This window comes from Saccostrea cucullata, unplaced genomic scaffold (assembly GCF_032062105.1).
Source record: "Saccostrea cucullata isolate Sc308-1 unplaced genomic scaffold, CSIRO_AGI_Scuc_v1 ctg1089, whole genome shotgun sequence".
Lineage (NCBI taxonomy): Eukaryota > Metazoa > Mollusca > Bivalvia > Ostreida > Ostreidae > Saccostrea > Saccostrea cuccullata.
In genome coordinates this window covers 142,567-153,777 of record NW_026927007.1, presented here as the reverse complement: position 1 = coordinate 153,777, position 11,211 = coordinate 142,567, and the positions used below count along the sequence as shown (strand labels likewise).

Below are 11,211 nucleotides of genomic sequence, written 5' to 3'. Positions count from 1 at the left end.
TAAAATATCCTGGATATACTTTTTTACCAAAATAATTTAGATTGTATTGGCTAATTAACAACAAAACATTCATTTAAAATTGTAATAATCAACGTAATCTTTTGGGGTTTAATTAGAATACTGCAGCGCAAAATGAAGTATTGACTCTTGTGCCGAAAGTAATGGTCTGTCATAATATTTATGTAAATTTTACAGAGTCTCTATATCTTTCATATTAGAATCTGAGAAATCAATCTAAAATAGTGTTCCTTGGAGCAAGTCATTGGAATTTGAAAAGGGATATGAAAGAATGAAAAATAGTTTTAAAATTCAATAGGGACAGTGATCCTGTCAAGAATTTGTTTAATCAAGATGACAAATCTTCTGTCATAAAAGGTATTGGTCTTATTTTCATCTATATATTCATTTTCTGATGCTTTTCTTTTTCATAATTTTTAACGTGGTTTTAAAGATTTTTTTTTTGGGATTGAACCAAATGAAAATATGTTGTGCTCTAAAAACACATCTTTTATTTAAGTAATATCAATATACATTAATGCAGAACAAAATCAGTCTAAACTGACAATAGCATGTTGAAAACTAGAATAAGATTTTTAAATTATATTCAAAACAAAGCTTTTGAAGGTTGCATTGTTGTGTCATAAGAATATTCTGAGGTTCTTAACTGTGTTGTTTAGAAAAAAAACTTTTTTTAGCATCTTTATTTTGATGATGCAACTGCAACTATAATCTAGTCATACATATGAGAATATTTTTAATGAGGTTCCATTAAGTGAAGTGCAATAAAAAAAAATAAAATGCCCTAAAAGTTCACAAGAGAGCAAACTATGAATATCACTTAAGAACATTCCTACAGAATCTATACCTGTTTAGTTTTAATATTCATAGTTTGCTCTATTGTGACCTAGGGCATTTTATTTCTTTTTTATTGCACTTCACTTAATGGAACCTCAACATTTAATACGGAAACAAAAAATAATATGAAAAAATGTGTTGCTGTTTCAATTATTATCAATCAGAGCCTTTCACATTTGACACCGAAATAATATCCGTGATCTCTCATTTCATATCCCCAACATTTGATCTCCTTGTGCATGAGTATGCTAAAGATAACTTTTTTCATATATTTTAAAAATAAATTTTATATTTCTTATTCAATAAAGCTATAGGTTACCCTGAAATTGATTCAATTATACTAAAACACAAAAACAAGATTTATGAAATAAGTCTTTTTGATGACAAAATCATAGAATTTTTGATGAGAACAATACCTAGAAGATATCCACTACTTAGAGGGAATAAAACGGGAGAAAAACATAATACATCCCGTTGCATCTAAGACACTCTGAAATATTCATATACTATCTTACAATGTCTTGCAATTTTAGTAAATATATATATTTTTTGAAATTCAATAAAAAAATTAATCCATCCAATTATTTATCGATTTTTTTTCTTTTAGTCTAATGAGAATGACAATTAAAAAATCGATATCCTGTGTTTTATTTTCAAATATCAAAAGAAAGAAACTTGACGAAAAGTCGTGTTGTTTTACACATGTGTATATATCTACTGAGTCACACAGGTGACCTACTGCTTTCTGTCTGTGTCAATCATCGCGTGTCTTTCGTAAATCATGCTTTTGACGAGAAAACCTCTCAATTTCTGAACCTTAAATATCATATATCATATGCCATGCATCAGGGTTCATGGTTTTGACTGGGTTCTATTGATAATGAGTGAACACATAAATTATTTGAAAACATTCTCTCTACCTAAGATTTAGCGAAACTATACTGAAAGGAAAAAGGTGCGCATTAGTACATAACATGTGAAACATTTCTATGTAAACTGGTCATATTTGTGTTTGGGTTACTTTTCACTAAAATCGCTGGTCAAAGCTACTCAACCATGCATTGTACGGCGTCACGTATGGAAAGAGATACAAAGCCAAATCACGTGCAAATTAATTATGACATTTTTGTGATCATATTTGTAGTGCCAAATGATGCATTAGAGTTATAGACATCGTTTTTGTAGTCATTTTAAGTATTTATAGTCAGTATAAATATCTTGCAATCATGGGATGGCTGACGGGATTCATTTGGTGTAGTAACTGAATAACATAAGTGAATAAAAAGGCATCCACGTGCACATACTATTGTGTAGTTTATTATTAATTTTTCAACCCAAAAAGTTATTTTAGATGTCAGAAAGTAACTTTAAAGGTTTCCAACCAACCATGACCGTGAAGTTGGCGCATAACAACGTCTCATCAAGAAAAGGCCTTTCACCACGCAACCTCGGTTATAGTTAAGGAATTTAAACTGGAAATTATATTTTATTAGCAGAAAATCATGTGTATTTGACCTTCGAAAATTTATAGAAAATCTGCTCTCTCTCTAATGTGGTCTGCAAGCTTTGCAACTAATACGTCGATTTTGCTCTTTCAGGCGTACGTACATGTACGGGTCGTATGCGTAATATTTTTACCATGTTCACACTTGAAAAATGTAGCCAGTGTTTGTCGAGACTTTCTTTCAAACATTGACGAGTACCAAAAAGCTGCATTCTGTAAATTCTATCCCAAATCCAAAATCCATGGTATTTTTTTGGGCGGGGCATTTATGGCTTTAGAATGTTGCAGCTACTCTCAACCATTAAGACTTCTGTGGGAAAGGTCAAAAGATAATTCTATAAGAAAGATAAATTCTCTTGTGTACTTAATGCTCAGAAGAACCAAAGCTGTTACTGATGCGCAAGAGTGATAATGAGAATTTTCATTTTAATTTTCTGGGGTGTAGTAGAGAGGAGGTATTACATATCGAATCCAATAACACATGAATTATCAGACAAATTTACAAAAGATTTTAGTAAATTGCTGACTTAAGTCCATTACATGAACACTGCAATGAAAAGCAAGAGCGTATATAGTGAATGTCCGTCCGTCTGTCTGTACATCCGCTCGTTGGTTCGTTATCACTTCGTTACCCATCTCCTGTCTGCAAATACTTTTATACAACTGAGTGAAATTTAATAAGACTTTGAAAGTTACATAATACCATTTTGCATTGTTTAATTTTTGATCACATATTTTATGCCTCCTATGAGAAATTTCAGTCTGATAGTGCAGTAAAAAAATAAGCAAACACAGTTATGCAGCTTTGTCGATTGCAGTTTTGTCGATTATGTTAATTACTTGAATGACATTGAATGACATTAAGTAAAATGTATAACAAATCATTAAAGAGGATCGTCTTATATCAAACAACACAGTATGCATGTACATAGGTGAAAGGTACAAGTGTGACCCCCCTGAAACCGACTAGTAATTGACATGCAGTGAACATATCAGAGTACTTGTAAATATGCATTAAATATAACATAAATGAGTAAATCCGTGGAGGCGTCCAACCAATTGCGACAATCCAAGAACCGCATGACAAGTTATTAGAAAAATATAAATTGTGACTAGAATGCAAAATAATAAAAAAAAACCATAACCCCAAAAAAGGTGGGTAATGGCTTTTTTCCATCCTACTACCAGGCTAACAAAAATGGCGCAACAAAAAACAAAGATTTTCCATAAAAAGGACGATAACTCTTCCAAGAAAGCAAGGGTTGCAATTTTGCAATGAAAGGTTATATAATAATTGTGTCTGCAATAAAGGCGCACATGCGCAAGACAGCGCAGGAATTTAACAGATTTCTTATAGCGGCATAAATTAATTATGTCTGATAATATTGTTTTTTTTTTTTTTTTTGGTTTCCAAGGGGAAACATGGACACTATTATTCTTTCTATAATATTCAAGTGTACCCATCTCTTATCCACAACTTCTCCTATACAACTGAATGAAATTTAATTATTATTTCACACATTCTTACGATCTATACTTCTTTTGGCACACATTCACACATTCGCTCAGTTCACATAAGTTATGTCAAGAGAATGGTTTTTGGCTGCTTTAAATTTTCTTTATTATCATTTGATGTACATTTTATCTTTCAACAATTCTCTCAATGTTTGCAGTCATCAATACAATAGGTCACACTGACAATTAAAATAGTAATACAGACAATGTCAGTATCTAATAACACTTGTGTTTCCTTTCAGTGTCTACCGAAAAGCTGCTGGCATATTCTTGTCACATAATCGCTAAAAACAATATTTAGATAAATGATATAAATAATATCAATTAGCACTCGACCTGGCCCACTCGATGACCTGCCCTGACCACCGCCGCTACGCGGCCTCGGTCAGAACTGGTCATCGAGTGGGCCAGGTCTCGGGTCCTTATTTCACCATGTTGACCTCAACGGGGTAATTAATAATTTTTATGACCTGTCCAGCTGGCTATTTACGACATATAATCGTAAATCGGCATTACTGTCTTTAGAAGTAATATTTCTAACATAAAAATCGCTACTTATTCACTAGTTTTCCATTACATGGTGGCTCTGAGTGAACAATGCATCTCACAATGATTGTTCTGTCGTGCAATTTATTGTGTTATTGTGTTTGAATGTGTTATAGTGCTTTATGATTGATTGATTGATTGTATATTGTTTAACGCCGAGTCGGCAATTTTTCAGCCATATTTCGGCGGATAGTGCTTTATGAAAGTGCTTTATGAAAGTGATTGACTAGAAAGAGGTAAAAAAAAACAAAATACAAGCGTTGTCCGTAAAGTTTAAAAAATAAATGACAGTCGTGTCGTTGATATTTATCATTAACATATGTTTAATACTTTACTTAGTGTGAATTAAAAAATGTAAAATTTCATTTAATTTTAAATGCCTGATGGCTTCATAATTAGACTTGTAATGGAGACCCGGGGAATCGCACAATTTTAATAAAAAAGAATCATTTATTGTTTCCATCAATTACATTTGTATTTTATGAAATGTTTCTGAAATCTTGCTGACTTTTACGTTATGAGGTTAAAAAAGTTATCATACATGCAAAATTGGAATGTTCAAAGTTTCAAAATGACTGAGAATTCAAAGTTAGAACATATTCAAACAAGATCAGAACTGTTTTAAACATGGAATATGCACACCGTAAATTTATATATTTCAATGTATTTTGTAAGCTGATATCTGGATAAGCAGCTTCCATTATTTTTCAAGTGACACAATGTTAGATAACAGAAAATTCCTGTAATTTTTTTTTATATAATTTTTACGGGCCTCTCTTGCGAACACAGATTTTATTTATTTGCTTCACCTGCACAGGGATACTTTGAGCTATGGCTGCACTATTACAGGTTATGGGGTCATAGTTTCAACCTTGTATGTACATGTATACAGCGTATCTAATATGGCTGTGCATTTGTTTTTGCATTGTCACTGCTTATTGCTATGCCAATACTGCTTGCATTTATTGACATATTAAGGACTTTGTTTTTACCCTCATTGAAGATTGATTGTTGTTTATTGCTAAGGCAATAATACTACTTTTTATGGACATATATTTGCTATAATCGTTCTAGTAACATGTTCATATAAATCATAAATTGCGATTTTGTCACATGCCTACTTGTGGCGCAGACTGTGCAGCAGCACAGTCTTGTGGTGGTTATTGGGGTTACAAGTAGGCTCATTGAACTCTACATTTCAACATTTTAATAAATGTTTTCAAGTGTTGACCAGTCAGTAAACACATGTACAGTGTACCCAGAGTTCACATTTTCTAGAGATGCCATTACAAGGCTGTATATTGATGCCTCGACTCCTGTACTTAAGTGGCCGTGACATATTTAGCCAAATAAAATATTTACAACTTGAGTACTTTTATTATTATGTTGTTTGATACAATAATTCAACTAGGAATCCCTGATTTTAAAATTAGTTCATCTTTGATATAGAAAAATCAACAATGAATAGGGAAAGAACAAAGTACGATAAGCAGTAATCTGAAGCAAAAACTTTTATCTTAAACTTTTCTTTTATCAAAATGACATTGAACTATTGTTATTAATATAAATCGGTGCTTCTCATACTTGGAACCTTTTTTAATATTATGAGGATGTGTCCTAATAAAATACGTTTACAAGTCCATTTAGAATAAGTTAAACTCTTTTAGTACGTACAAAGATAAAGTAATTTTTCAGAAATAATGAAGTTTTCAGGTATACCCGGCAAGGTTCTTATCAGTTCATTGTAAAAGTTTATACATATAACGAAGTTAGAATGTAAGGAAAATTCGGTTATAACAAACTGGTATTGTGTAAGTTAGAATTTTAAAATAATTGAATTTATTTCATTAATAGCAAATTTTACAAGGTCAACAGTTTTAAATCATTAAACGGATATAATTAATAAAGAATTTGTATTTGAAATTCAAAAAATTTAAACCACAAAGTAAATTGTTACTTCCCTATACAATGTATTTGTTTTGTAGACATACTTGCAGAGGAAAAAAAATTCTGCATCATGAATTTGCTATCATGGAAACTTAACAGAATTCGGTGTATGGATACATGTAATTAATTTAGCATATAGCGAAGTAAATTTGCAGAACCCAAAACTTTGCTACAACCGGCTATAACTAGCTTTTACTTTTATTTAGTACCCAGAATTTTGTTTTGTTCAGATAAAAATTGTTAATTTCCATATTCTAGGTTGTATTCTTTGTGTTTTAAATGCATACATAACTTACAAACTTATAAACTATAATTTACAAAATTGTAAGGATTTACGAGCATTTAATTCAATGTAAGGAGTGCTTACATTTTTGAGTTTCTGTTTCATTTTTAGTATAGAATTTGAACGTATATTTAATTACGAATGACCTTTTTTTAAGTTTCCCCTAAACAATCAAGGTAGAAAGGTACACAACCAACCTCATCTGCCATAAATAGATACAAATATGATATTTATATACAGCACTATAGAGAGGGAACATATGACTATCAACTTAACACCTTAAGGTAAGTTACTCGTGAGCTTTTTAGAAAAGTTCACGCAGAAGCTTTTACTTCAAAACTACTCATTAAAATTCAATTTTTATAACATATGTAAATTCAACAATGTAAATTTTGTAATATTCAATGAAAAAACGGCCCAAAAATGTACAAAGAAGCAAGATTTATGAGGGACTATTTCTTTTGGTGGAGGGATATTTAGCAGAAAATTCTGCAAATCTACACATTTATAAAATTTAATGTAATGGAAGTTTAGGCTCACATACTTTTACTCGGAGAATATTTTCCGTTTTGATATTGCTAAAAATATTTAATATAATTCTTAATTAATATTTTTAGACTACGCTTTACTCCCCTCTCAACAGACTTTTCCAAAAAATGAAAATATATTAAAGAAGTCAAGATCAAATTTACACCATTTTTTTTTTTACCTGAAAATCACATATTTTGACAAATGTTTCAAAATTAACATCACTGACCCCACCTTTTTCTTTTATTTCTTTAAACTATGCGATACTTGTGACTGATCAGCACTTAAGTCGTAAAAAAGTTTGATATAAAATATTTTTTATTGCCTATTAAGTTTTTTAATACCCCAAATATGTTATTTTTTAGTGCAAAAAAGTTACGCAATAATTTATGCGCATTAATTTGCTAGATTTGTTTAATGATAAATATTATTCAAACTATTTAAAGTAAAATAAAATTATATTTATTGCCATGCTTACATCTGATCAAATATAATAAGGGTTAAAGTAATTAACCAAAGAGATGAAATTTAAGTGCAAAAAGGTCAACTTAAATGTACCGTAGATCAGTAGGATGCACACTGACCCCCTATTTTCTTTGCGATTTTGAGTTACACTTTATGAGTACTTATCCAAAATATACTTCTAAAAAAAATCCTTGATTTAACAAATTTCAGGAGTGACTTACCTTAAGCATAACAAAGTGATCTCTCCCTCGAAAACATCTCTCAGGTTCAGTGCATTAGTCATTCAGAAAATACACGGACTACCTAACCTGTTTTATCTCAAATTCCATCAAAAACAGATTTATTTACTTCGCTTTATAAACTAGGACACCTTGTATGCAATTACACCTCCTTTAGCAAGGTTATTTTTAGATCTAGACACAGGTATTTCTCAAGTAGTTGGTCTTTTAAATTTTTTTTTCAATTACAGTACAATAATTGCCAGATTAAAGATTATATTAACTTTAACAGATCATTGTCTGTAATTAGGTGTTTGTCATGTGTGCGACTGTCTTCAACTCTTTCATTCATGCGTAAGCATCCCTCATTTGTAAAACATTTTATTGAATTCTGGGGGTATGTCTGTATTATCCTTCTTTACATGCAATTTTTGAGCTGTGTTTACTTGTACACGATATTCAAAGTGTATAATTTTACGCAACTGGGTTAAGGCCTACCCAAAGGTAAATCAATGTTTGCAGAGCCTCGGGAATTCGATTCTGACGTCACGGTGAAATTGTACAAATGGATAATAATTTTCTTTTTCATATACTCTAACATACTTTGATATTTCATGATTATTGTCAATATTAATCAATGTGTAACTTATCTTGTCATTATAACACTATTCGAATGTAAAATCAAAGCCAACTTGATCTCGCTGTACTTACAAATACGACGTCATAGGCTAGTTTGACACGAAGTTTCTCTGTAGTTGAGACGCAGATAAAGCTATTAGTGGATTTGAAAATATGAAAATTAAATCTAAATAAGCGTGATCTGACTATAACTGATTCATATTTTTGAATGCATTAATTAATAGTACACAATCTTATTTAATTGATAACTATTAAGTCTCTTATAGAGCCACAGTTATGCACTTTTATACAGAAACGTACTACAATCACAGGTACTACCCCTCCAAAATCTCAAAGTTCAACGATATCCGCTTGATTATAAATTATTATGTTTTATACATATGTAGCTACTGTCCCTACTACTTTGAAAAGTGCTGGGAGCAAGTTGTACGCTGTTGATTTTTTCCGTAGTTTTACATTTCTTCAATGCATATAGTGTAAACGCACATAGTTTATCAAAAGTCGGCTAAATTTAATATAATACCCGGGCATGGAGAAGTTGCATCCAGCACTTTTCAGCACTTTTCGGGTTAAGAAATTTGTCTTAAAGAAACACAATCAATTTCATAGTGAAAAATTATCCGTATATCGTTGAAATTTTACGATCTTTGTATCCGTACATATTTTTTTCTGATTTTAAACATGTCACGTGACAAACAGCTGATGTACGTGAAATCGTGATAGACGAACTCGGTTGAGACCCCATACAAACATATGCATTAGTATACTCTCCATTAAGGTTGGTCCCAACTCAAACGCGTCATCCCAATTTACCGGATATGATAATCGATACAAATGGGTAAAACCAAAACCATCTTTACAAGTTCTACCGGGTTTGTACCGTAATCGGTTTAGGTATTATATAGCTCTCAGCATATCCGGTTGGCGCCTTTAACAGTAGATAACGTTTGTTTCTGTATTTTCCCGGGATGCCAAGGTTTAAAGGCAGGTTGTTACATGTAAAGACTCTCTTGTTAGAAAATTTAAAGGATAAGACAAAGGAAGAACTAATCGAATAAACAAAACAGATTCAAAATGTGACAAAAAGAGTGGTGTGCCTGTAAGTGTAAGTGACTCGCTAGTGTTAGATCACAGCTATGGCGGTGACGGCGAAGATATTCAAGTCGTTAGGGAAGAAGAGACATATTCGGTTCAGGAAGATGAGAAAAGAAGTCAGTGGAGAGTGGGCAGACGTGTAGTTGAGCTGGGGGTCCTTGCCGATGGTCTTAGCAGTTGCCAGTTATGTGGACAGCCACTGCAATTGTCGAATTGTGTTGGGGAAAACAAATTCGGCCTTGCCCATGTATTACTCATCAAGTGCCAATTTACAGACTGCAGACTTATGAACGAGGTGCCAACAGATAGTCAACATCAGACACCAAATGGCAGAAATGCATGGGATGTAAATACCAAACTAGCAGCAGGTAATGTGCATTTTATTACATTATACATAGTTTAATCACATGTTCAAATATATTGGATCACGTGGGTTATTTTTATTTTAAGATCAGTATAGTCAGTATATAAACCTGATAAATGTGACTTACTTTTTTAAGAGTACCCCTATTCTCAAACATAGTGACATACAGATGCTCACCAATGTACATGTACCTAAATATACACACACACTTACAGAAAATTAACAAGGACAACCATGTCACATATTTGCTTTCCATGTTGACTTTTTAATAATTTTGAAAATTAATTTCAGGAATGTTAAACGAAGGATTTGGTGAAACACATGTGAATTCACTCCTGGCTGCTTTGAATATACCCAGTGTTTCTAGGAAGACCCTGAAGAATAGAGAAAGAGAGGTCGGGCAACAACTAGGACAGATGGCAGAAGAAACTTGTAATAAAAGTCTACAGGAGGAGATGAAATTGTAATTGTTATGCCATTTTCTAGCAAAATATGACATAGTAATATTTTTATTTGAAGTCTAGCGGTTAGTTTTGATGGCTGGCAAAAACGGGGTACTGGTAGAGCTTACAATAGTCTTACAGGTAAGTTTACAAGTATCAAATCTCATACATTGTACTGACTCAGACTAATTGCCACATGGACATTAGTGGCCCTGTGCATATGAGAAATAACTTTTTTATGCATGAACATGTGATTAATTAATGTTTTACATTACACTACTCTGATGTCTACATGCAACCATTGTCTCAAGCCAAAGAAGTCAACAAATAGCTTTTACTACCCAAGGCTGCTCGATCATAAAAAGTATAGTAATCTTGAATATTTACGCCTCTCTATTGCCACTTCATATTCAGTCAATGACATTTCTGTTTCCATCGCAATGGAAATCAACAATTAATATCAGTAGTATGCAAAGAATATTTCGTGCACTATGATTGGTCATTTGGGTCATCAAAGTTCATAGTCCAACTATGCTTTACTCGCATTGGTCAATGTTTTAATGAGCTGTCAAATATTCTCTTCTTGTTCAACCACGGCCAGAATGGAAGAGGATTGTATGTTTTGGCCATGGTTTTTGACGACGGTGTCTAACTTATAAAGTGGTATATAGATATCTTTTTTTTTACAGGGCATGCCTCTTTGTATGGCGAAAAATCAAAGAAAATCGTCGGTTTTTCAGTCAGAGGAAAATAATGTAGAGTATGTGCTGCAGCCAAGTTAAAGGTTAATCCTCCCAGGCAGCACAAGT

At 32.3% G+C, this 11,211-nt stretch overlaps 1 protein-coding gene across 1 annotated transcript; it reads left to right on the top strand.

The window, feature by feature from the left end:
• The first annotated feature begins 9,334 nt into the window (after positions 1–9,334).
• On the top strand, positions 9,335–10,426 carry LOC134273245 (uncharacterized). Its single transcript, XM_062755434.1, has 3 exons — positions 9,335–9,338; positions 9,535–9,963; positions 10,251–10,426. Exons 1-3 carry the CDS (start codon positions 9,335–9,337, stop codon positions 10,424–10,426), a joined length of 609 nt encoding a protein of 202 aa, XP_062611418.1.
• Positions 10,427–11,211: the final 785 nt, after the last annotated feature.